The sequence below is a fragment of the Portunus trituberculatus genome, chromosome 23, assembly GCF_017591435.1.
Source record: "Portunus trituberculatus isolate SZX2019 chromosome 23, ASM1759143v1, whole genome shotgun sequence".
Taxonomy (NCBI): domain Eukaryota; kingdom Metazoa; phylum Arthropoda; class Malacostraca; order Decapoda; family Portunidae; genus Portunus; species Portunus trituberculatus.
The window spans coordinates 9,677,270-9,704,016 of record NC_059277.1 but is presented as its reverse complement, the minus strand read 5'-3'; the positions used below and the strand labels follow the sequence as shown (position 1 = coordinate 9,704,016).

The 26,747-nt window shown below is 44.5% G+C and overlaps 1 protein-coding gene across 4 annotated transcripts in view; it reads right to left on the bottom strand.

Annotated features, from left to right (window-relative positions):
• The window catches only part of LOC123507825 (AT-rich interactive domain-containing protein 2-like), a 47,693-nt gene extending 22,507 nt beyond the window's left edge, over positions 1 to 25,186 (bottom strand). For 2 of the 4 annotated variants that reach the window (XR_006675794.1, XM_045261041.1), the window contains exons 1-3: positions 24,927 to 25,186; positions 24,732 to 24,825; positions 19,310 to 19,407 (exon numbers count right to left, since the gene is read on the bottom strand). Coding sequence is in view for 2 of the 4 variants with exons in the window: in XM_045261041.1 (XP_045116976.1) it covers positions 19,310 to 19,407; positions 24,732 to 24,825; positions 24,927 to 25,018 (284 nt within the window). In the remaining 2 variants the exon portion in view is untranslated. Of the gene's footprint in view, positions 1 to 14,427; positions 14,783 to 14,848; positions 14,957 to 19,309; positions 19,408 to 24,731; positions 24,826 to 24,926 lie in introns of those variants that run through there. The other 2 variants (XM_045261043.1, XM_045261042.1) reach the window with 2 other exon arrangements.
• Positions 25,187 to 26,747: the final 1,561 nt, after the last annotated feature.

Genomic DNA, 26,747 nt, shown 5'->3' with positions numbered 1-26,747 from the left:
TCAGTAGTAAATAATAGTAATGCCACAGCTTCTACTAATCTAAACTAACAAGATCATTCAATCTACCCTTCATCATCTTTACTAACCCTCCTCCTCCGCCACACACACACACACACACACACACACACACACACACACACACACACGACGCAGATACAAAACAAGTGTCCTGACCCCCACAACTCCCCCACCGTCCCTCACCGCTAAGCCAGACGGCACTCGCTCACCAAACAGACGGCGGGCGGCTCCACCACTCACCCAACCACGAGGCGTCACCCACACTACACCACACCCCCACCCCTCTCCTACATAAACAAGTGCCCTCCTAATCTTAGACATTTGGGTCATGATGCTAAGCAGGCGAGCGGGGAGTGCGAGGGAGAGGACTATGAGAATGTTAGTAGAGGAAGAGAATGTTGACAGTTCTCCAGGCAAGGGCACGAGCTGAGGTGTTACTGCATCCCCAGACTCGAAGCAGCCCCAGGCAACGTCCAGTGTGCCCGCAACCACTGTCACGCACACACGCGCGGCCCTTGCTCCTGCTGATGCTCCCTCCCGCCTTCGCCTCGAGAAGAGCGAAAGGTCTGTTGTGGTCTGCGTTTCTCTATGTATCTCACCGCACCCTGACTCGCCGCCCGCACCCAAACATCCCCAGGAATGCCTCACCACCGCACAAACTTCCCGACCAGCCATGATTAAACACCCTTCCATTTAAACCCCCTTAGATAACTACGCCCTCTTGAGGATGCTGGGGTAAATATTATGAACCCTTGACACTTATATAAAAGCCATTCACTACAGTAGGAGGAGAAGGCGGAGGAGGGAGATAAACTGATGCACGCCGGGTAGATTGCACAGTAAGATCAACACCACAACTGGTTCTGGGGGATATATATAATTATATATGAAAAAAAAACAATTCTTTAATAGTCTTGCCAGCTCAAGTGGGATAGGTTCACGGGGGCGGCCAGGTGCGTGTAGGTGACCTGCAGGTGTCCTCCAAGGCGCCTTGCGGTGTCTCGCCCACCTGAGTGAGTCCAACGCAACTTTCATCTCCTGCATGTACGAAAGTGAGGCTGCTTGTTTCTTCTCCCCAATACTCCTTCCTAGCTCGTAACTCTTCCCTTCCTCCTCCTCCTCCTCCTCACTCTCCTTTATCGTCTTCCTCTTCCTCCTACTTCCTTACTCTTCCTCGTTCCCTTGCTCTCATTCACTCCTATGTTTTCTTCCTTCCATGCCTCTTCTGTCCTGCTCATTCTGCCTTACTATTCCTCTACCCTCTTCTTCCTCATTCACCTTCATCCTCACATCTCCCAATCCTCGTTCTTCCTCATCACAATCTGCTTTGCATTCTACTCTCACTCCTCTCCTCATTATTTATTTAACGTCCGTGCATTATAATCCTCATCAGCATTTTCATTATGAGCAGCAATAACGACATCAACTGACCTTCACTTCAACACCACCCTCTCCCCCTTTCCTCCGGCACTGCGTCCCTCCATGCCCGTTCCCCGCCCTCGGCCCCATGAGAGGATACGAGAGCCACGCACGAACACAACCCTACTAATGAATCCTAGAATACTGCGAGGGGGCGTCTCACTATGTGTCCCTGGGTGGTAATGTGGGGCAAGGCTACCACTGCTGCTGCTGACGGTGGGGTGACGCAGGCGCTGAAGGAGGAAAGTACATATAGCGACGTATAGGTAAATGGTTGGGTTAAGTTGGGACACGTTAGATTTAGATGTGTGTTATGTAAGGTTAGGTTAGGTTTATTGGTTAGTAAAGTTATGTAAAGTAAAGCCGATACGATGCGATATAGTACGAACGTGGTGGTCAATAAATGTTAAGGTTAAATCAGGTGACTCCAGGTAACTTTAACTACAGGTGAAGCCAGGCTTGCAAGTAATGGTAGATAAATGACAGGTTTGGCTAAGGTAGGCCACATAAGGTAAAGTTAGATTGGCACGTAAGTAGCGGTAGGTAAAGGTTTCATTCTACAATCTAAGAACATTTTTTTTTTTCCGGGGATAAGGCAGGCTGGATAAGGTAAAGTTAGATTAGCACCTCAGTAAATAGCGGTAAGTAAAAGTTTCATTCTACAATCTAAGAGGGTTTTTTGGGACTAAGACAGACTGCTGGATAAGGTGAAATTATATTAGCAGGTAAGTAAGTAGCGGTAAGTAAAGGTCTACAATCCAAGAGGGTTTTTGACTAAGACAGGCTGAATAAGGTAAAGTTAGGTTAGTACATAACTAGCGGTAGGTAAAGGTTTCATTCTACAATCCAAGAGACTGGAGTAAGGTTAGTGTGGACTGTGGGAGGAGGAGGAGCCATCTGGTCTTCCCTCCCTCGACGCGGGGTGCAACCGGGCTGATAAAAATATCTCGCTAGTGGAGTCTTGGTGTTACTGGGGGAAGGAGAGGAAGAAGGGGAGGAGCTTGGGGAGGACACGGGTACCCCTCCAAACTGAGTGAGCAGCAGCCAGTTCCCCAGACCTGTCACACGCCCCCACCACGCCCCTGCTCCTTCCCCACCGTCCCCAATTCCGACCGTCACCCACATCAACTCCCCCGGAAAGCTGGGAGACATACACCCCCTCCTCTTCTTCGTCTTCCTCCTGTACTACACCATTTTTTCTCTTCCCCCTTCCTTCCTTGGAACCCTAAAGAATGTTACTGCACTTTTTCTTCCCTTCTCCTCCTCCTCGTTCTTTTTTCTTGAAGTTCTTTTCTTCGTTTATCATCCTTCTCTTCTTCCTCTTCCACCTCTTCGTCTTTCTTTCCCTTTCCAGACATTCTTCTCTTAATTCTTATTCTACCCTTTCTCTTCCTCCTCCTTCAAGCTGTCTTTCTTCTTCTTCTTCTTCTTCTTCCTCCTCCTCCTCACCTTACACATCCATCCCTATCCAGCTCCTGTCACGTTGCCTTACACTCCTCCTCATCTAAGAAGTTAATCCCTCACCCTTCTCTGCTCTTAAAAAATAGGAGGAGGAGAGGAGAGGAGAGGAGAGGAGAGGAGAGGAGAGAGAGAGAGAGAGAGAGAGAGAGAGAGAGAGAGAGAGAGAGAGAGAGAGAGAGAGAGAGTAAACTACCGTCCACCCTTTTCTCTCCCTCCTTTCGCTCTCTTCTCTCCCTCCTCCCTGCCGCACCCGATGTCTCTCCCTAACCTGCAGAAATATCTTGCTCTTCCCCACTCCTGTGCTACAAACGTGACGCCATTAAGGTTCGTTAGTCCATCCGTCGTTGATTACACAACTCTCGGTGGAGGGAGGATAGAAAGACGAAGCTGAAACACGTGGTTATATCTCATCTAACCTATAGTAATGCCAAGTAAAGGCCTATACTAATCCTGTCTTTGGTCTTGTGGTAAAATATAGTTTAATTCCTTCACTGTGACAATGCAATACTCCATATCTCTAAAAACACAGTACAGGGTCTTAATATGCATCTACGAAAGTGAAAAACAGTAAAAATGTTATCTACGGAACAAGAAGTCTATAAATACTTGTGAGTAATGAATGAAGTGCCATGCTGCAGCGAGAGAGTCAAGCAGGACGTGGAATACCTGGCAGAGAGACAGTAAAGCAGGGAGTGTACTGCACCTAACCTTATCCAAACCTCACCTGACAATATAAAGTTGAACAAAGGGACCTGCCCAACCCAATCTGACCCCCACCCCCACAAAAAAAAAAAAAAAAATAAAAAAAAAAAATAAATAAATAAATAAATAAATAAATAAATAAATAAATAAATAAATCCATTGTAACCTAAAACTTACACTACAGCTAAATATAGAAAAACACTACACATACCCTAAACCTAACCAAGACTGCTACACAACTAGAGGCGTCCCAAGCACCAGAACACACGGTACACACCCCCAACCCTCAAGTTAAACCTTCCGTCATCCCTCCCACAGAAAGTAAACAAAGAGAAGAGGGAGCGCTAGGACAATGGACCCCAAAGAGAGAGCTAGGGATACCATGCGACTTTACCACCGGGAGTAAATATAATTCCCACAGGTGGCCAACACATCATGGGGGAGGAGCAGATGACGCGTGGGTGGACTGGGGGACGGTGGGAGGCAGAGTGGGTGGTAAAGAATAGTGGAGGTGTAAAGGTTTGAGAAAAATGGAGGTTGGTAAGAAAGATGTTGGAAGGTAGGCAGGAAGAGGGGGAGGGAGGTGGAGGAAGAGGAGGAGGAAGGCGGCAATGATGATGATGGGGAGCGAGAGACGGTGAGTGCATGGCTGGAGGAGGTGGAGAAGGAGGAGAAATGAACGTGCAGTGACGAAGATGTATGTAGATAAGGGAAGATGAGGAAACACAAAGGGCTGAGAAGATGTACTGATAAGGAAGGGTGAGGAAAGGGGAAAAGTGAGGGAAAAGTAAAAGGTAAAGGAGATGGAATGACAGAGAGAGAGAGAGAGAGAGAGAGAGAGAGAGAGAGAGAGAGAGAGAGAGAGAGAGAGAGAGAGAGAGAGAGTAAAGGTGAGGGAGACTGAAGACAAAGCTAAGACGTGGAAGGGTGTAGAAGTGGCAAAGCAAATGCAATGAGAGAGAGAGAGAGAGAGAGAGAGAGAGAGAGAGAGAGAGAGAGAGAGAGAGAGAGAGAGAGAGAGAGAGAGAGAGAGAGAGAGAGAGAAAGCAAAGATGTGGGCGAGCAAGGGTGAAGGACGCAGTGATGTGAAGGGAGGCAATGGTGACGGAATAGGGTGAGGTCTGGCTCCCTGTCGCCCCCAAAGCGCCTGACTGCTGCCTGTCATACACAAATAAGGCGTGAACTGCTTTGTGGCGGCGCGCGATTAACATTTCCCTGCTCCGGGTGGGGAGGGAGGTAAAATCTTTCTTTGACTTAATGGAGGTCTTAATCATGAGCGCAGCACTCACTCACTCACTCACACACACACACACACACACACACACACACACATTTCCAGGGTAACGATAAGTTGTCAGGAACCAGAATAAAAAAAAATATATTAATAATAAATAAATAAAAAGAGCCATGAAACTCTATCAAGACAAACAAAACTGAGAACAAGCAAGCAAGAAAGAATGAATAAATAAATAAATAAACAAGACAAATAAAACATACCAAACACTCAAACACCACAGACTACAAAATTAACACCCACATACACCTACACCTAGCAAGCACACCTGTCAGCGATCGGACAAGAGAACTGAAGGGTGGTAAGAGACAAACGTTAGGCAAGAGGAGGTGAAGGGGCGCTGAGGGGCGGCAGATCGCAAACATATAAAGACTGGGGAGCTGAAATCCTTGTCTGTACTGGCGATGTAGGGGATTTGGAGAGGGCTCGAGCGGGAGAGGCCGGCGTATGGGACTGGGTGGGTGTGGGGGTGTGGGGTAATGGGATTGCAGGGGGTGGGTGGAGGCGTGTGAGATAACCTGTGGCATGCTTCGCGCGGGGCCGAGATCAAGTGAGGGAAGACAGGTGAGCGTGTGCCAGCTAAGGAGAGGACCAGCTGCCCTCAGAACGCCTCCCACCTGTCCCCCATCTCTCTCTCTCTCGGTATGGTGTAACAAAGCAACACGCAAGGGAAACAGGAGAGAGGAGTCAGGAGGAAGGGGAAACTGAGAGAAGAGACCAGGAGGAGGAGGAGGAGGAGGAGGAGGAGGAGGAGGAGGAGGAGGAGGAGGAGGAGGAGGAGGAGGAGGAGGGCGTCGGGAACACAGCGGCATCAGATCAATACGCAATACTTAGCTAACCCCGAGTGTGTGCGTACTGGCGCCCCGCTCCGCCCACACGCTCGCCAGCCAACACACTTCCTCACCAGCTGCTGTCTCCCCTCCCAACCCCACCCCGCCCCTAGCCACCACCTGCTTCTCTCCCCATCTTACCTTCCCTCTCCACCTTCATCTAACCCCCTCACCCCAACTCCCCGTTCCTTCTCCCTCCACCCTACTTTTCATTCCTCCTTTATATCTCCCATGCTCTACTTTTCCTCCCTCATCATCCACTATTGCCTATCTCCACTTTCTTCCTCCTCCTCTCTCTATACATACACCTCTCTATCTTCCTTCTACAAACAAAAGTGACCCTGCTTCCTACTGTCCAACTCAACACGATCATCACCGCCATCACCGTCAGTCATGCACTCACCACTCGCCACCACGCACTTCATCACCTCAAACACAAAGGAACACAAAGAAGAGAAAACAATAGAATTGTTCCCCCATACATCCATCCATCTAAAAGCATACACTGCAAACTCACTCTCTCTCTCTCTTGACCCCTGTCCTTTACGTACTTGGAAACGTTTCTATGACGACGCGCTGAAGACGTATGTGCGTGCGTTGATAACTGACTGACACACACACACACACACACACACACACACACACACACACACACACTCTTGAAATAGCTCTTCCATTTAACCTCCTCGCCACCTTTTCCTTCTCTTCCTTCTTTTATCTCCTTTCTCTCTCCCCAACTGTTACCTCCATTTTGTCTCTTTTTCCTTCTTCTTCCTCTATTTTTCTCACCTGTTTCCCTTCCAAGATATGTGAAGAGGGAAGGGATGATAAAAGAAGCAAAGTGTGTGTGTGTGTGTGTGTGTGTGTGTGTGTGTACGCAAGCGCGCGTGTTAGCATTTAGTACTGTCGACCAGCACGTGTTCGCTAGCTTGCCAGTTCCCCCCCGACCCAACCACTCATACCGCACCTATAGCACGTGTGTGTGTGTGTGTGTGTGTGTGTGTGTGTGTGTGTGTGTGTGTGTGTGTGTGTGAATGGCCTCCACCGTACCTAGCGAGGAGGAGGAGGAGGAGGAGGAGGAGGAGGAGGAGGAGGAGGAGGAGGAGGAGGAGGAGGAGGAGGAGGAGGAGGAGGAGGAGGAGGAGGAGGAGGAGGAGGGGGTTTCAACAAATACTTCCTTCTACTTCTGGGAAAAGCTGACATTCTGGACACCTTTGTTATAGTTCACGATTTCTCTCTCTCTCTCTCTCTCTCTCTCTCTCTCACTATGAACCAGCCACTCAAAGATGATTCTAAATACAATTGCTGATGTGTGTGAGAGAGAGAGAGAGAGAGAGAGAGAGAGAGAGAGAGAGAGAGAGAGAGAGAGAGAGAGAGAGAGAGAGAAGGGACTGCATGATCCCCGCGCCACATTCAAGGACTGCATGCAAGGCGGCGATGTTGTCAGGACATGGTGCAATATTTTCGTTTTCTTTCCTTTCCCTACATACTTTTTTGCTTTTATCTTAGTTTCACAATTATTCTCTCTCTCTCTCTCTCTCTCTTCCTTCCCTTCTTCCATCTTAGCCTGTTTCCCCTTTTCTCTGCTTCCTTCTTTTCTTAGTACTTTCCGTCTCTCTCTCTCTCTCTCTCTCAACCAGCTGTCTTTTTTTTATCCTTTTCTTCACTTTTATGTATATTTTGTCTCCTATCGGCAACTTTTCTTCAACATTCTCTCTCTCTCTCTCTCAGCACTTCAACACCTTTAAGCGAGGCAATGATGGACTAAAATAAGGGTGAACTGAATGAAGCGTCTCTGCAGCATCCTGCCTCTGTGCTTCCCAACTCTGGTATCATTCCGCCACTTCCCCCTAGATGGCCCTGGACTGCTACAGATTCGAAAACGATACTGAGGTCCCGAGTCACTCCCTAACTGACTGACTCCACCACCACCATAACCATCGTCTTATAATGTTGGGATTTCTTTATCATTTTTCCTAGTATTGTGATTCTCCTTCTGCCTTTCCTAACCTAACCTAACCTAACCACCGTCTTATAAAGTAGCATTTTTTTCTCGTACTGTAATTCTCTTGCATTTCCTAACCTCACTTAACCTAACCGACCACAAAGTTATCCTCATCTACTCCTCGCCATTACAATTCCCATCTCTTTCTTAATGTTTAATATAGTATCTTATCACATTCTCATGGTCAACCCCTTCTCGGTACAGTGACGCTTTTTCATATTCATTCTGCTTACTATTTGGCAATTTCATACAGCTTCAGAGATAGATGTAAGGATGAAAATAGTGAAGAATCTAGCATTAATCTTCTAACCTCCATAGACCCTTCATAATGTCAATAAAATGGTCTAATCCACCACAAATCTCAAGGTAAAAATGCGACTCAGTATTGAAAGGGTTAAAATACTTGTTGTAGTTCTTTATTTCTATTTTCCTTTATCCTCATCTTGTTTCGTGGCATTTTTCAAATAACATACACTATTTCACACACACACACACACACACACTCGACTATTCAATAACGTGTAACCAATGAGGCCATATGATATTCAACGAATCACTCATACACAGCACGCAATACCTTCAGATAACTGTGATGAAAACTGCAATAAATCCCTCACTCTTATACGCGCCCGTCATGAGCAGGGCCTATAAATTATAATATAAAAAGATGCAAATAAACACGCACCGTGGGAGGGGAATGGAGGGGAGGGGAGGAATATATGAAGCCGGTTGGGGGAAATATGTATTAAAAGTATGAAATGTGACTATGTTCGAGAGAGAGAGAGAGAGAGAGAGAGAGAGAGAGAGAGAGAGAGAGAGAGAGAGAGAGAGAGAGAGAGAGAGAGAGAGAGAGAGAGAGAGAGAGAGAGAGAGAGAGAGAGAGAGAGTCACATGAAGAGGGGGAAATACAAAAGAAAAACCGCAAATGCACAAATAATACAAAAGCGAGGGAAAAAGCAACAGACACTCAAACGTAAAGGGCAAACAGCAGCAGCCATGTAGAGAAACAGAACAAAAGACCAGCGGGATGAGTGCAAAAGGTGGATAGATAAAGCCGGGTTACATGGAGGTACAATACTGCTTGAGATCAACACGAACCAGACACACAACTATACACAAACACTGCAGTAAGTTACTAGATTAAAAAAAAGTGACGAAAGGTAAACAGACAAGTGGACACAGTAGAGCCTTTGTAGATGCGGTGACACAAGACCTACGAGATAAATGTCAGGAAATTAAGAAAAGATAGTTAAGACGGGTAGATTCATAGATGAACAGACAAGATGCGAAATACAAAGTTGGGAGGGTGAGTACCTGGCTAGACGGGAGACATACATACACAGGAACCACAGAATAGTAATGATGGATGGATAGACTGGTAGAAACGTTGGTACATGGATAGAGAAGTTGCAAGGTGGGATGAATAGGAAATAGACAGGCAAATGGAGCCAGAACTTACATCACAACTATAAATAAACAGGGAAGGACCAGGATAAGGACAAAATTTGGATGCAAAGACACACAGACACACAGGCAGACGAGAGGCATGTTGGTACTATGTTGGAAGCATAAACTTCAGGTAAATATACAAAGCCAGACAGATACATGTAATTAAAAGGAATGCATGTTAGTAAAACAGTATACGATTTGGTAAGAGAGGTGGGCACGTGCATATACGTAGTTAAATGAGATAAACACGCCGCATAGATAAGTAAAACCAAAAGTACGACAGATAGATAAGATAAAAACGGGACATAAGAGAGGAAATGAGTGTTTTGCTAGCGTGCCCTGGATTAGATGGGCAGCGAATAGAGGCACGTGAAGATTTTGTGAGGGCTATGCTGTAGTGGTCTGGTGGAATCATGAAGACTGGTGACGTTGCTGCTGCTGATGATGATTTCTAGCCGCTCAGCCAAATTTTCCTCACACCATATAAAATAAAGCTTTCTAAATACTGTGGGTTCTCTTCAAGCTGCACATCAGTTCAAGATTTGAACTTCACATCAAAGTAAACCGATCAAAATTAAGACGCAGATCAAGAGAGAATCTGACAATGTAACAGCTGCAAAAATAACAACGGTGATGGAAACTAAATCCTTATAGTTGACAAAGAGAGCACCAAAGTAATGGGTGGAAGCTCGATAAGTTCCATTTCAAAACAGATATAAATAAATTGGGTTTCAAAGAGAGTTGGAAGACTAGAAAAGATCCCGTGCTGGGTGAATGAGGAACTTTAAAGAAAGACTACACTTGCTTACAGGCAGGGATTGTCACTCGCACTCTGCTGGTCTTTGGCGCTTCTCTCGTTATCCTGTGTTGTTATTGAGTCTGTGCCTCCCACAAGAACGCGCGGCACTACTTACAAAGAAGCCTCAGTGCTTTAAGAGTAGCGCACTCACACACCCACTCTTGGCTAGTTAGTTGGACTTCCAAAATGAATACACTTCCCGCTGGTCCACCCACAGGTGTGTGGCAAAGCCTGCAGATTAAACAGCTTTCTCTTCATGACCTCTCACTGTATTACCGACTGGGACTTTTGTTCTTTTCCCAGAGAGAAATTTCTCTGAACACGCTCCCTCTCCACAACTGCATTTCCATAACACAAACAATGTGTGTGTGTGTGTGTGTGTGTGTGTGTGTGTGTGTGTGTGTGTGTGTGTGTGTGTGTGTGTGTGTGTGTGTGTGTGTGTGTCCGTTATTCAAGTCTTTCAGCCGTCTGTACATAATCAGACACATAAGTACGTATTTATATTCTGGTTTCCTTCCGGATTGTGTTCTTTTTACAACGCACAAAATTTCCACATTCAGACTTTACTGGTAAAGCAATGCACTTATTGTCGAACATGCATCATTGTATATATTTTTCCTCTGTCGCTTATCTCTCTCAAGATATGCTATATTTATAATGGAAAAACTGCAATTTTGCCTCTCAAATTTTCTTCCGCTACAAAAGACGCATTTTTATAACGAGAATGAACAAATACTATTACTATTATGTTCCTTGAAATCTAGCTTACTGTAATTTAATTAGTAAATATTCTGTTGTTATACTTATTACCCGTGTGTGTGTGTGTGTGTGTGTGTGTGTGTGTGTGTGTGTGTGTGTGTGTGTGTGTGTGTGTGTGTGTGTGTGTGTGTAGTCTACATTTTCTTTCACCCTTCCCCCCGAGCAAAAATTAATGTAAGCCTCAGCTCAGCATCTGGTCAGAAGGGAACACAACCAAAACTCTCTTTGTTAAATGTGTGTGTGTGTGTGTGTGTGTGTGTGTGTGTGTGTGTGTGTGTGTGTGTGTGTGTGTGTGTGTGTGTGTGTGTGTGTGTGTGTGTGTGTGTGGTACTGTGGAGTGTGCGTGACTGATAAGTGAGACGTGTGGATCAGAACCTTGTATAAGAGTGGACACAGAGCTAAAAGGTAAGGTCTCTCTCTCTCTCTCTCTCTCTCTCTCTCTCTAGGAGTATTGAACGAGACGATGAGACGATACTGAGCTCAACGCGTTTATCTTATCTACAGTGTTACGGTGCTTTAATCTCTAACGATAAGACCGGGCAAACACTACCACCGCCACCGCCGATAAGATAACCAGAGCGTTCGTCAGCCCGTTCCCTCGGCGCGAGTATGAGCCAAGAGTAGGGTTAATATACGCTCTTCTCGAGGTCTTGTTGTACCGTTACGCAGAGGAAGGGAGGCGGATGTAGCAATGAATGGCGCTGGGCGGTAACGTGATAGTGTGTGTGTGTGTGTGTGTGTGTGTGTGTGTGTGTGTGTGTGTGTGTGTGTGTGTGTGTGTGTGTGTGTGTGTGAATGGAAAGCCTACGTAGAGAGGGGGAATGCGTGAGATGTTAGAGAGAGAGAGAGAGAGAGAGAGAGAGAGAGAGAGAGAGAGAGAGAGAGAGAGAGAGAGAGAGAGAGAGCCTTGGAGTGGATTCAATAACTTAGCGCTCGCTCTCTCCCTCTCTCTCTCTCTCTCTCTCTCTCTCTCTCTCAGCGTACCTTCAACTACCACTATTCCTCCTCCTCCTCCTACTACTACTACCAATCTGACAGCAACATGTGTGTGTGTGTGTGTGTGTGTGTGTGTGTGTGTGTGTGTGTGTGTGTGTGTGTGTGTGTGTGTGTGTGTAAGAATAGAACAACACCTACAGACTCGCACAGCATCATGCACACTGAACGCTATAGTGAGAGTGGAATTTATAAATAGAAAGGAAAGTACTGGAGACTATATCAGAACACGTAGACTACCATGACTATTCTGGTAAGCAACTTGGCGGAGGGAAGGGAGACAGTTCTGATAGCTACTAAGGGAAGAAGGAATAGTGTTTGATAGCTACTAAGGGACAGAGGGGAGGAGTCTTTGATAGTTACTAAGGGACAGAAGGGGAATAGTTTTTGATAGCTACTAAGGGAACAGGGATAGTTTTTGATAACTACTAAGGGAAGAAGGAATAGTGTTTGATAGCTACTAAGGGACAGAGAGTGGGAGTCTTTGATAGCTAAGGGATAGAAGGGAATAGTTTTTGACAGCTATGGGACAGAAGGGGAATAGTTTTTGATAACTACTAAGAAAAGAGGGATAGTTTTTGATAACTACTAAGGGGGGCGGTTTTTGATAGCTACTAAGGGAAAGAGGATAGTTTCTGACAGCTAAGGGAGAGGGGATAGTTTTGATAGCTACTAAGAGAAGGATAGTTTGATAGTTACTAAGGGAAGAAAGATAGTTTGATAGTTATTAAGGGAAGAAAGATAGTTTGATAGTTACTAAAGGAAGGATAGTTTGATAGTTATTAAGGGAAGAAAGATAGTTTGATAGTTACTAAGGGAAAGAGGGGATAGTTTTGATAGTTACTAAGGGAAACGGAATAGTTTTTGATAGCTGCTAAGGGAAGAAGGATGGCTTGACAGCTACTGAGGGAAAAAAGATAGTTTGATAGTTACTAAGGTTTGTCCTTCTCTCTCGTAGTCTGTTGACGAGGTTGGTAATGCCAGTTTGTTCTTGAGACAGTAATAGGCAATTGTTTAGGAAATGTCAAGGATAATAGTATGATTTTATGCTATATTAGAGTATTTTTAGCCTCTCTCTCTCTCTCTCTCTCATCCCTTGAGTTTACTTATCAGTAAACTCAAGGGTCAAACACACACACACGAGAGAGAGAGAGAGAGAGAGAGAGAGAGAGAGAGAGAGAGAGAGAGAGAGAGAGAGAGAGAGAGAGAGAGAGAGAGAGAGAGAGTAAACTCAAGGGTCAAACACACACACACTCACGAGAGAGAGAGAGAGAGAGAGAGAGAGAGAGAGAGAGAGAGAGAGAGAGAGAGAGAGAGAGAGAGAGAGAGAGAGAGAGAGAGACCTACACATGCATTTTAATTAACACCTGCATTCCCAAAATAGGAGGACGTAGGTACCGTGTGTGTGTGTGTGTGTGTGTGTGTGTGTGTGTGTGTGTGTGTGTGTGTGTGTGTGTGTGTGTGTGTGTGTGTGTGTGTGTGTGTGTGTGTTTAGATTTGAGATACTGCTTGACGTCCACGTATATATAACGGAGGAGGAGACTAGAAAGAATAGAAGCAGCAAGACAATTAATAATCCTGTCACAATACCACCAAACGATGTGAAGACCTTGGAAAACACACGCACGCACACTAGCTAGCTCGCTCGCACGCACGCACACACACACACACACACACACACACACACACACACACACACACACCTTCGCGCCACGCTATTGGCCCAGCTTTTAGAGAGAGAGAGAGAGAGAGAGAGAGAGAGAGAGAGAGAGAGAGAGAGAGAGAGAGAGAGAGAGCGTCCACCACCCTCTCTTCGTCCCACCCGGTAAGGAAAATCCCAATACAGGAGGAGGAACGAACGGGAGTAACAGTGAGGAGGACGAAGGGACGAAGGAAGATGGGAATAACTGGGAGGTGCTCTCTCTCTCTCTCTCTCTCTCTCTCTCTCTCATTCAGTTACACTGCGTTGCTTCACTCCGCTACTCAACCTTGTGGTAAATAACTCTCACTCCACCCATCCCCTCCCATCCCCCTTTCCTCTTCTATAGCTCTCGGGAATAAGACACGGCGAAACGAAGCCTTAACGGGCCACCACTTGACGAGGTACGTGGCTGTTATTTAACTTATATTGAGGACTTAGTGAAGTTATAACGTATCGATGAAATTTCTATATTCAGTGAGATAGTGATTGGTAACAGAATATGGTGGCTAGCTCATTTTTCCATGGTAATAGTAATGTTGTGAAGGAAGGAGTGTGACGAGATGGTGAGGCAGTTGTGTGAGACGGCGGAAACCGGGAGGATGAGGCAGAGGAAGTGAAGACAATAATAAAGGCTCATTTGAATGTTTAAGATGTTTTTAGGACGATAAAGGAGACTGCAGTTGTGGGACAAAACTTGTGATGTTCAGTAAATGACAGTGTTTACTGGGGAAGAAGAGAGCAGGGCAGGTGACAAATGGTGTTCTGGAAAGTCACGTGAATGCGATGGAATTTTGTGAAAGTATGAGTGAGTGGAACGTGACGGTGGTATTAAAAATTGTAGTGGTAAGTGGCAGGTCAAGGTAGCGACGGCAGTGAGGGTCTATCTGGCTGACTCCAGTTACCCAACACACACACACACACACACACACGTGATGTCAGGGTGTGTATGGACGACACGTGGGGTGGATGAGGTGGTGGCACGGTGTACCGACTCACACGTGGGTGATGCCCAGGTCAGGATGCTGCTGATGGGGACTGTCTTGGAAGAGCGTGTGCGGGGCGAGCATGGGTTCGCTGAGACGGGCGTGTGAATGGCGCGGGGCGTTGGCGTAGTGGGCTGGCACGCTGCTCCACTGCTACCACATCAACAAGGCCACCACCATCACCGCCCCCGAGAATGGAGATCCCTTCGCTACGTCACAATGACGTCACAGCGCGTCACGCACGTGGCCCCGCCTCTCGCTCCCCCATTGCTTCACTGGGTCAATGCCAAGGTTACTACACTGCGCATAAACGCGCACACGTGTCCAGTGGGCCGCACTCCGCCCAGGCCGCCCTCACCCGCACCTGTCACTGACCCGCCCCACTCACAACCACACCTAACGACCCCAGCAACAAACTCCTCTCTTGGGGTCACCTGCCAGGTCACTGTGGTCAACACTCCCCTCCCCGGACAGCAGCCGCAGTGACATGTCCTTGGGCGACAGAAGCCTCAGCCTCTCCCGTGCCGCAGTGAATGCACTGTGGGGACAAGAGGCGGCGGGGCGATGCTCGGCCCCGCCGCCAGCTCGTCCCTATCTCGAGGCAAACATCCGGCCACAGCTGACAAGGTCGTAGCACCGCCGTGGTTCGGGCAGCGCAGCGCAGACACGTGGTAGCCCCTCACGCCCCCGAGAAGGTAAGGGAAAGCACAATATATCGATTGTGAGCACTGCCGCGGCCAAGATGCGATGCTCGTACACTCCAACGTGCCGACCTGTCCTCGTCGTCCTCATCCTCCCAACCGTTCCCAAAGAAACCCACTGCTAAAGTAACTCTCCTCGCCGATCGTCACACAGCATCCAAGGGACACGATGGAACGACCAACACCTCTCAACCTGACCTTACCCAACACAGAACCTCAGACCGGACACCTGTAAGGAGCTGTGACGTGTCCAAGGTCCCGAACCCACTCAATGGCTGCGACCCTCCCCACCACCACCAGCCATCACGTGACCCACTTCGAGCCACGCCGCGTCGCCTGGCATCAGCAAGACAGCACCAAGGCAACACTTGCAGCGGGGGCCACGCTGAGATGCCACTCCTTGCCACGACGGGACTAACTGTCAGTGTGGCTGTGGGCAATAAGCTCCCCCAACACCCCACAGTGCTTGGTTCCTGCTCCGCCCTTCCGCTTGCCATGCAGTCCCAACCACCTACAGCACCACTGCCACAGCCGCCACCACACAGGCACACAGCATCTGGCCCTGGGGTACGCCATGCCCGGGTAATTTTATATACACTCACGCAAGCAACGGGACGCTTCTGGGCATCTGATGGGGTCTCACCAGTCACGTTCTGGTCTAGAATTGCAAAGTGAAAGTAGGTAAACCATCACGACCACCACATCAGCCTCTACGATTCCACTACAGTACAAGCAGGGGAGGTCGTGAGGCTTACGGTAAGACAGTCGCCGAAGTTGCATAGTTATAGGGCAAGGGGGGCTAGAGATTTGAAGTGAGAGGACTCAGTAAGGAAAGTAGAAAGATATCAAGGGTTTGGTTGGCAACTGTATCAAAGAGCAAACCAAGAGGGATAAGTTCAAGAAAGGACAGCCTGGCAAACACACGTGGAGCAGGAGAAACTACACTGGCCATTGAGAGTAAAGGGTGGAGGGGTGGAGAGGTGTGGGGAGGAGGGGGCGTAGCAGCATCCGGCCTCTCCAGATGAAGGGTCGTGGAGGATGGAAGGAGGAAAGGGAGCAGGGGGGGGATGGGGATGGGAGAGAAAGTGGGAGGCGAGAGAGGCGTGTATGACTCAACAAGTGTGGGAGTGGCGCGGGTCAGGAGCGTGTTCGGAGAGGCAGCGGCGATGGTGGTGGTAGGTGCCGTAGCTCCCGTGTGGCCTCCGCCGCCGCCGCCGCCACACACCCAGTGAGGGAAGTGTGTGAGTGCGCCTCGCATGTGGCCCAGTGGCGGTGTGAGCGGCCGGCCCTGTGTGTGTGTGTGAGTGAGAGGAGAGGTTGTGTGCGTGTGTGTACGTGTGTGTGTGTGTCGCCACGCTGTCTGCACCCCCGACCACCACTACTACCACCACCACCACCGTCACCGGGGCCCGCGCACCCCTCCACAAACGTTTTGCGCTGCCCACACCCCCTCCCGCACCTCTGGCCCGCCACGTGCTTCCCTCACCCTCCCTCCCTCAGCCCCCCGCAGGACCTGTTTACTACCGCCACACCACACCCCCGGAGCCGTCACGCCGTCACGCCCTCCACTCCTCCACGTGATGGCACCTTTCTGCCCCACACATCGAACCTCCTCCAACTTACTGCTCTGCTTCCCTCGTGTCACTGTTTGTTTTCCCCGCTGCTTCCACCTTTCCAAACTCACTCTCTCTCTCTCTCTCTTACTGACTTGTCTTTATCTTTTACTTCTTTATTATCCATTCCTGGACTCCATTCCTCTCTCTGCTTCACGAGAGAGAGAGAGAGAGAGAGAGAGAGAGAGAGAGAGAGAGAGAGAGAGAGAGAGAGAGAGACCTACCTCACTATGCTTTTAATAGTAACTTGATGCAACACGCGATAAACTGGCTAGACTTGCAACTCTCTCTCTCTCTCTCTCTCTCTCTCTCTCTCTCTCTCTCTCTCTCTCTCTCTCTCTCTCAATATAGCACTACGAAGCAAAGTCTGTTATTTCCTTCATTCCAGTTATGTACATATTCACTACTGTAACGTGCGATAACGTATCATTATCATTGTATATTTTAGTGTATTGGAAGATTAGCACATTACTATTGAATGGAGGAGGAGGAGGAGGAGGAGGAGGAGGAAAGCAGGCAAAAGCACAAACAACAATGACAATAATAATTCAAACACAATTTTACCTGCACGAGCAAAAAAAAAAAATAAATAAATAAAAAAATAAATAAATAGAATAAAATAAATAAATAAATAAATAACACTATAACAAAAGCAAGCCTACGCCTCACAGAACTGCATAATTAACAACAATAACCAACGCAACAATAAAACAACAATTTCTGCCAATTCCCATCAATAAAAACAAATAAAAACTCGGGCCATTTACACTCTACCCTAATGAAAAATGCTCGCAGGTATGTATCAAAATATATATGAAAGGGCTTTGCAAAATGGTATACATCATTTGCCATTTCCACACACACACACACACACACACACACACACACACACACACACACACACACACACACACACACACAGGGATAAATGCAACACAAACACTATACACTATTCACCTTATCCTTCCTTTTTTCCCATTTCTACCTCTTTTATATAAGGAATAACACACACTTCACACTATACAGATGTGAACTAGTGGCTGATAAGAAGCCATAGCAATAGAAGGTAAGACCGTGTATATATATAAGGTAAAGGGAGGAGTCAGTGAAAAGCCCAGAAGACAGGAGGGCTAAACATGGGCATTACTATACTGTTCTCTTACTGTGACAAAAGGAAGACAAGGAGGAGGAAGGAAGGGTGGTACAAAGCCAATGATGGGAATAAGGACATGTCTCACCTAATGCTATAAGGGCAAGGGGTGGGGAATCAAGACCTGCACTCCTAAAAAAAGGTAATTTAAAGTGTTAAAATGCCTCTATAAGAGAAACTAGTCTCAAGGTAGCAGCAGCATGAGGGAGAATAAGGATGTATTAAAATAGGTACAGTTGGCGATTACAGAAAAGAAAGAGTTAAAAGAACCACACTGCCAAAATAAGTCACAAGTCAAAGAGAATAGTATTAAATTGCCTGTGCAAGGGGAAAATAGACTCAAGGTAACAACAGCATGTGGGAGAATAGGGAAGTGCTAAAATAGGTACAGTTTGGAATTACAGAAGGGAAGAAAGTTGAAAGACATACTGTGAAAGAGAAGAGGGGATATTAAAATGTCTAATGTAAAATAGTCTCAAGGTAGCAACATATGAGAAGGAAGAGGGTAGCATTAAAATAGGTACCGTTTGCAACTTTGCAATTATGAAAGAGTGTTAAAATATACAAGAACAGAACCTGAGCTCATTCCCAAACTCTCATTACCCAAACCTCAATAGAACATGATTTGCAATGCTTTTCTTCAATAAATTTCTGGAACTTGGTAGTAATACTTGTGCTGTGAATGACTTTAAGCATCAACTATACAAAGTTAAAAATGCAGTTATTCAGTATTTCCTGCCCAATCCAATGGAGCTGTAAGTCCTTTAATAGTCACTGTCTATTATACTCATCACAAAAAGCAGTACTACATTCGAGATCTGTAATACCTTTCATGTTAACCCAATAAATTGTACTCCTTGTCAAATAAACATACTCCCTTCAAATTGTTCTGTATACCTTGCTTCATCACTCACTGAAAATTCTTTATAGACACAAAAAGCACAGGAACCTTACCAAACCAGGGTACACTACAAACTGCTGGTCATCACTGCCAGCCATCATAATTATGTTCCAGCTCATAGGGTGCTACAATAGTTACTTAACCCCTTCAGGTATAAGGCACAGCACAATTGACAATGTTCATCAATGGGTTGTTTTGTGTTTTACTTTGTATAGTTTTGTAACATTCTTATATCCATGTAATGCCAAAACAAATCTGTTGCTGGGGTTTTCACATTATGTTGGTCTTTTTTACAAAGATATTTACTTGTTTATCATGTATTTTTCTTTGATTTTGAAGGTAACATTATATGTGATATTCAACTAAATGTGAATGTACAGCATATCAATGTCTGAAGTACTTGAATAATACATAAATGTAACCAATGACTATAGTCAACACAGTCTACTACTAGCTACAGCAGTGGCCCCTGCAGAGAGCTTACATAGAGTTCACATGGTGGTGGTGATGGTGTGTGCAACAACACTTACCTGATGTAGATGTGCTTCAAGGCTGTGGCAGAGTTGACACAGGCAGCTGGCAGACGGAAGTCCTCAAGAATGTCTTCCCACTCACATCGGGCATTGACCTACAGTAAGAAAGGATGGTGATGCTCAAAGCTAAGGAAGAGCTACAATAAGTGGTGATAGTGTGGTGTTCAAAATGTAAATATACTGACTACTTCTGGGGAAATTATATCACATAGGTAATTTGGTGGTAGAAGATATACATGATAGCATTGCTGGGCAGTCATCAAGGTGACTTGGAAGCTACAGGAATTAGTGATATAAACTGTCTGCTCTGCTGGGGGACAGAGAATGTGTTATCTTGAGCTGCAGAGAGAAGCTGGGAGATCTAATGCGACTATACTGGACACCAGAAAGGAGATACAAGAAAACCAAACCATTCTGAAGGGGAGGAGAGAAAGAGAGAAGTGCTAAGAAACTTGTATGGTTTTTAAGTTTTGGAAAAAGAGGCCACAAACAATATAAGTAACTCAATATAAAGCACCGACATGATTACTGTGACAATGATCTGTGGATATGACATAAGAATAAGATCATGACAGTGACCCAGAGTGATACAGTGGACAGGGTTGAGGAAAAAGACAATGACAATGAAATGTAAATGTAAACATGAAGAAAGTTAGTTATATGGAGCACTGTCATTGTTATATCATGCAACATACACAAGATAGGGTGGAGTAAAGTTAAACACCGGAACAAGGAAATTAATATAAGCAGATGTATCTATGTAGGCATTAGGCATTAAAAAATATAAACAAAAGAAATGATTACAGACAATGAGAAGAACAAAATGGCACTAAAATAAGATGTCAATAAATGCAAGGGAAATAGGTAATATAACCATGAATGTACATGTGCATAAAATGGCTGAATGAACAATCTAGTGTAGCATTTGCATGCACTTTGACCTTTGCAGGAGAAAGACTATATAGCTGAATGAAACATCACTCCTGAATATAAATGATGGCATAGGTATCCCATTAATTTGTTCATGAATACCTCTCTCTCTTTAGTCATCCAACACTCCCTTGACAAGCCACAGTGGGAGTGTTACCCCTACGGTTCTGTTACATACAAATGCTACACTTGTCTTGCTTTGTGCTGCAAACCAGTTTTAGGAACTGTGATAGTGATGCATCATTTATCTGCCTTCAGCTAGCATTCATTAAATTTTAAGTGATGCATTTGCTGATGATTATGATGACTGAAGGTAAAGTAAGCAGTCATAACCAAGTACTGACATAACATTCAAAAGCAGTCCTGAATCTTATTGTATACATGAGTTGCTTATGAACAATGTTGATAACAGTGATGAACAATGTTGATAACAGTGATGATGAAGTGATCTTACTTAAAGGACTGGAACATACCCACTTTACTGAAACATTACTCCATTATTCTTTACACTCTCATTATTGACACCTGGTATGTCATGATACCATAATGGTACTGGTCACACCAAATAGATGACAACCCCTGAAGTGAGCCCAGATCCATCATTCATGCAGATTCCTACTATACCAGTTAGCTTTCTTGCTGGGTATCTTGTTTAGCCTGTGTGTGTGTGTGTGTGTGTGTGTATCCCCTTGCCTTGAAAGGGTACTTAAATCTGTTGCTGGTAAACCCTTGACACTTTTTTTCTTCTTAATATCAAAACTTGCTTATCCTCCCTTCTTCTAAATGTCTGCTCCCTTTACAACAAGTTCTCAATACAGTGCAACAGTTCTTCCTCAGTCTGTTCACATTTGAGACCTTGTTTTTTTTCCTTCACCAGCATGATCTGTTCTGTTTAAATTTCCACTTTTCCTTGCATAACAAACTAATTCTAAACATATCTTTGTTTACTCATTTCTTCATTGCAGTAGATTTTAGACTTTGTTAACCCACTTTCTTTTTTCATATAAAAATACTCTATAGTATACATTTTCTCCTTTAAAATGCCTACTTCATAAAAAAATCTATTTACTTTTTCCATTTTAATCTTTTTATCTCATAAAACAAACATTGATCTATTCTTTATCTATTTCATATCACATCTTATTTTATCACCTTCCTACTTCATAATACCTGGCAAGTGTTCATAATTCAGCCACCAGTCTACTTACTCATTGCTCTTACCATAGCACCAAATATCCTGAGAATGAGATCTAAAACATATCAAACTAAACTACCAGAAATCACATCAAGATTTAAACACAAATTGAAAACTCCCTACCGTTTTCCTACATTACCTCATACTAATGACTCGTTATCCTTCTAACCATCTCCATTAATATATAATTTCTGCTTTAAGTGTGGATGTGTACCTTACTTATGAGCTGAAGGTTAAAAACAGGATAGCAAAACAGTAAAATCCTAGGAAAACATTACAGATATAAGTACATCTTCACCACCAATTACAAAAAAAAAAAAAAAAAAATAAATAAATAAATAAAATAAATAAATAAATAAAATGAAAAAAAAAAAAAAAAAATAATAAATTATTTCACGTTGACACCCTGTTTTTTTTTCTTTTTTGGTCCTGAATAAATGACTTCATAAACATATCAATAAGCAACAAAAAGTATTTCTCAGCAGTGACATTCCATTTATATAGAGAAGATGGTACTTTTCCAGTCACATCATTTGTGGTGGGAAGAATGTTCAACCCTGCACTGACAAACCATGGTCATTATACATCATACCTTTAGGTATTCACATCAAGCTGACACACACACACACAGATGATCCTTTAATCATATCAAGACTAATGTTGAATACAGGTTGCAAATGTCGTACTGAGCAGATACCATTAGTGCCCAAGGATGCATAGGTATCCTTCGTTTATAAAATCAATAGATGCACAAATGAAGCAAGACAAAGTTTATATTTTGGATGCTTCATTTCCTGAGTTCCTAGTAAGTGTGGTACCATCAAAGACAAGGCACACAAACATCAACCAACTGTCCCTGAGCCAAAGATTATTTTTCAATACGTACTAATAACAACAATGATGATAAAAATGTCAGGAAATGTGTGAAGATAAATTATAAAACAGTAATACCAACCAAAGTCCTAAAAATACTTCATATATCTTTCTATCACATTCAAACAGAAAAAAAAAAAAAAAAAAAAAAAGTAAATAAGTAAATAAAGCACTATTAGTGAATGAATAGAAAAAAAAAAAAAAACCCCTGACAAGGATATCATCCATACATAACCCAAGCCAACATCTAAACCAGATAAACTAATCTTCTGCATTGGTAAAGTTAATCAATTTCCCCAAGATATGGAGATTACAAAGGGGCTGAATATAGCAGCCTCATTTCCAACCATACATCTCTCCACAAATTACTACATCAAAGGAAAATTATGCTTTCTTTGATTAGCAAATAGCTTTTATATAATTTATGCTAATCATTCTAGGATCAAAAGCCAACACAACACCAGCAGGGATTAACATTCTTCACACCACCACAAGATACTGAGTCTCAGCTTGCCTAACCTAACTTAATTCACAGTCCATTTAAGCCAATATTTTTTAAGCCAAATGCATTCCTGGGCTAATAAAAGATTGACAGTCTTACTAACTGTTAGCTCTTCATACTATTACCAGATACTTTATAAATAATCCTGTCACTATCAACTGGCTTTGTCTATCACACTAATTACTACTACTGGCTTCACCTAGCACTCTTCCTAACACTACTAAATGGCTTTACCTACAATCCTGTATATTATTTCTAACTGACTTTATCACTTTACCTTCCACTATTGGCTTTATCTATCATCCTGTTTATCATTATTAAATGGCTTTATTTATCATTATTCCTACCATTAATAAATAAATGGTTTTATTGATCAATGTCTACTACTTCTAACTGGCTTTATTACCCTACCTACCAGTTGGCTGTATCTATCACCCAACTAATCATCATTGGATTTATCTATCACCTTGTCTATCATTACTGGCTTTATTTATCACACTACCTACCACTGCTGGCTTCTATCACTAACTTTATCTGTCAGACTGCCTACCACATCTAACAGGCTGTATCACTATCCATTCCATTTCTATCTGGCTTTATCAATCACTCTGTCTACCAATACTAACAAGCTGTATCTATTAGCCTCCTACCCTGTAAGAAACAATACAAAAGTTCTTCTACTACTTGCTATATTTACTTTTCTCTAATGTAGCTAATCCAAAGAAACACTAAAGGCTAAGTTTATGTTAAATCTTAATCCAATATGACCTATTCCACTACAAATAGAGCAAGTAAATTATTCCACCACTACAACTTAACTTAAAAATGAGATTAAGTTACCCATCACTACTGACTTCACAAATTTACCCATCTCTAACATAACCTATTCCTGAAGTATTCTATTATCTAAATTTAAGTTCTTCAAAGCATCACAGTCACACCCTACTTATAGAAACAATTCCAACACTTACTATAGGAATTCATACACTATTCTGGACTTCTGTTTAGATTAAGTAATATCTATTTTTAACTCTACCAATTGATGATATTCTACTTGCTGAATTCAATCTATTATAATCATTACTAAACAAATAAAGGATTCACAAATATATAAGCCTCAGTGAAGTCAATAAGCCTGAAATTGTCTTCTATCACTGTGTAACCTACATAACCACTATCTGCTACTACTAAACTCATCTTTTCAACAACCTATTCCAGAAGAAATGTAGACACTTTCAAAAGCAATACACACACATCAGCGCCCTTGTGATGAGTGTTAAGTGGCCCTTCCCTTCCCCAGTGTGGCACTATGTTGACACTTTTCCTAGCAACAAGTTATGGGTGGGTGGTACTGCCACTTTATCTTTGTTGAAATGCAATAACTGGGATTGCATGCACAAACCAACCCATAATATAATACTGGTGAAGAAAACGAACCTAACCTAGCTAATCAAGAGAGAGAGAGAGAGAGAGAGCAAAAAACGCCAGACTGCGCGAGGAGAGCAGCTGATGGTGTACAATGAAAACAATACACCAGACACTAGTTACCACCCCACACCGTAACTTGACTTAGCACATTTCGTCCTCGTGACTTCAGATAACTTCACATCCTACACTAAATGACATACAAGGATGATAAGTATGCATGTAATTGGCATGTATGTGCGTGTACGTCGTGGTATGTGCAGCAGGGTGAAAATGGAGGTGGAGAGCGGAGTGGGGATGGGGCAAGGCGAGGCGAGGAGGCAGTGGCGGGGTCAAAGTAGCAGTGTGACGGGCAGGGGATAGAGGTGTGAGGGTCAGGGTGACAATGAGGGTGTAAGAGCGCGGGCGGGGGAGGTAGGTGTGTGCTTGGTGGCGTGCGTGAGGTGCCAGAGTGCCAGTGGCGGGAAAATACAAGTGGTGGCGAGATCCCCCACCTTCTGCCAGCCGCCGCGCGCCGTCACCACCACGTAGAGAAGATACAGATCCACTCCCTTGCCATTAATACGTGGTAGGCGCTTGAATGGCGTCCTGCAGAGGGCAAAAACACACATCAGAACCAATATCACGTCAATAAATCACGAGATATGCCTCAAAATGCCCCCATGGTAAAGCATAACGGCACTACTCACCCTCTCTGCTGATGAAACTCCTCAAGCTGCTTCAGAAATCCATCATATTCCCGATCGTAAGCCTCGGCGTCCTTGTTCATTTCTTTAGTCATGGTGATAACACACTAAAGCGACAACTCAAAAACACCGAGAGCACATTTCTAGGGCAGGGCGGGAGTCACGAGCGGCGCACTGGACACTGGAGGAGGGAGGCAGCAGGACACACCGGCGCTAAGTAGTGTTAGAGCGGCTCACCACCACGCGTTCCAATACTCTGCCACCACCTCACCACCACCACCACACTCGACACACACCAACACAAAATCCTTATTCATCCTATATAAAAAATCATTATAAGCTAAATTTTAATACTTTTTGATCTTCTATGTTTTAGTTATTACTGTAAAAGCTCCTCAGACGATGCGAAAAAATATGGCGTATTTTTCTAGAGTCTTCAGATGGTTGTTGGAAACTAAAGGCTCATCTGCACCCAGCGACGGTCGCGCAGGTCCTGAAATACTTTATTGATTAACATTACAATAAATGCCTTTCATGCCCGGGTACAAGTCCATGTCAAAGAAGATATCATACCAGAAATATTTTTTAAACCTACCCATGCCACGAGGCCCGTATAAAGGTTTAATTACGCCACAAAAACAGAAACTCTTTGTTCGAGATCACAAAATGGCGGACGGGAGGAAGTAACAGGGCGTCACCTCATTGCACCAGATGTCTGATGAGTTACTGTTTATTACTGAATCTGAGGGTATATGCAAAGGGCTCGTTGACATAGAAAATACTGAAGGTGCAAAGGGCGCGCGCCGAAGGGTTTCTGGACGGGTGACGCTGAGGGGTCCCGCGCCTCGCTGAACGGACCATCCCGAATTGTATCGACCACCCCAGATTGTCTCGCTCAGCCCCTTCTGTCTTCCCATGTCTATCTGCTTTAAACCATGTCGAGAGGCAGTCTATGGCGCCCGAAATAAGATCCTCAGATACATATTATCCTCCATGTTTCCTAAGCTTGGAAAAGACAAGCAGTGGAAGGCAAAATCGATATTTAGAAGTTAGAGAAACCTCCGTGATGGGAAGGAGTCGGGCCTTGGGAGGACGAGAAGAGGTCGTCGCCGTTTTCCTTCACTCCCCGTAATACCTAGCCCTAGAGGTTGTCATACTTCTCCGTCTTATGTGTACGTTCTATAATATGCATCGTCATGGAGGTGCTTTCATTACTGACATGATGACAAGAGACAGCGCTTTATCAGTAATTGGCGGAGGATTATTTGGCGGCAGCTTCTATTACGTAACAGTCAGGTGAGCGAGCAGAGCAAGCGGTCAGAGCGAGCGGGGCAGCGCATCAAGTCTGCTTGGAAGATCTACAACACTTTCTTGTAACTCGCTCCTCTTGATCAAACTCGCTTCATTTATCTTCTCAAATGACCTGAGTTGGGAAGGGAATGCATAATAGTATCAGGAGCAAGGCTGCAGTGCTAGGAAGGTTGGCATGCGTTCGTCTCCCCACGCACAGCTTCCCCCCTCATTGCATATTTTCTTCAAGGCTCTCAGTGCAACCCTCAGTTCCCAGCCAGCTAGTTTCTCGTCTTGGTATTATATTCACAGTATTTCAAAGCCACCTTCACGCTTTTCATAAATCATGGAAAATGCATTTTGAGAAAAAATTCGAGCGATAATTGGATGCATATGAATGTTTAATTAGCCAGAAATGTATGAAATGATAGTAGGTTGTTGAGCGAAAACCCATACTCGTTACTTCCCCCACTTCACCTGTTGCGTGTTAATGTGGACGCCACAGGTAACGTGGTACTCTTCAAGGTGACTGCT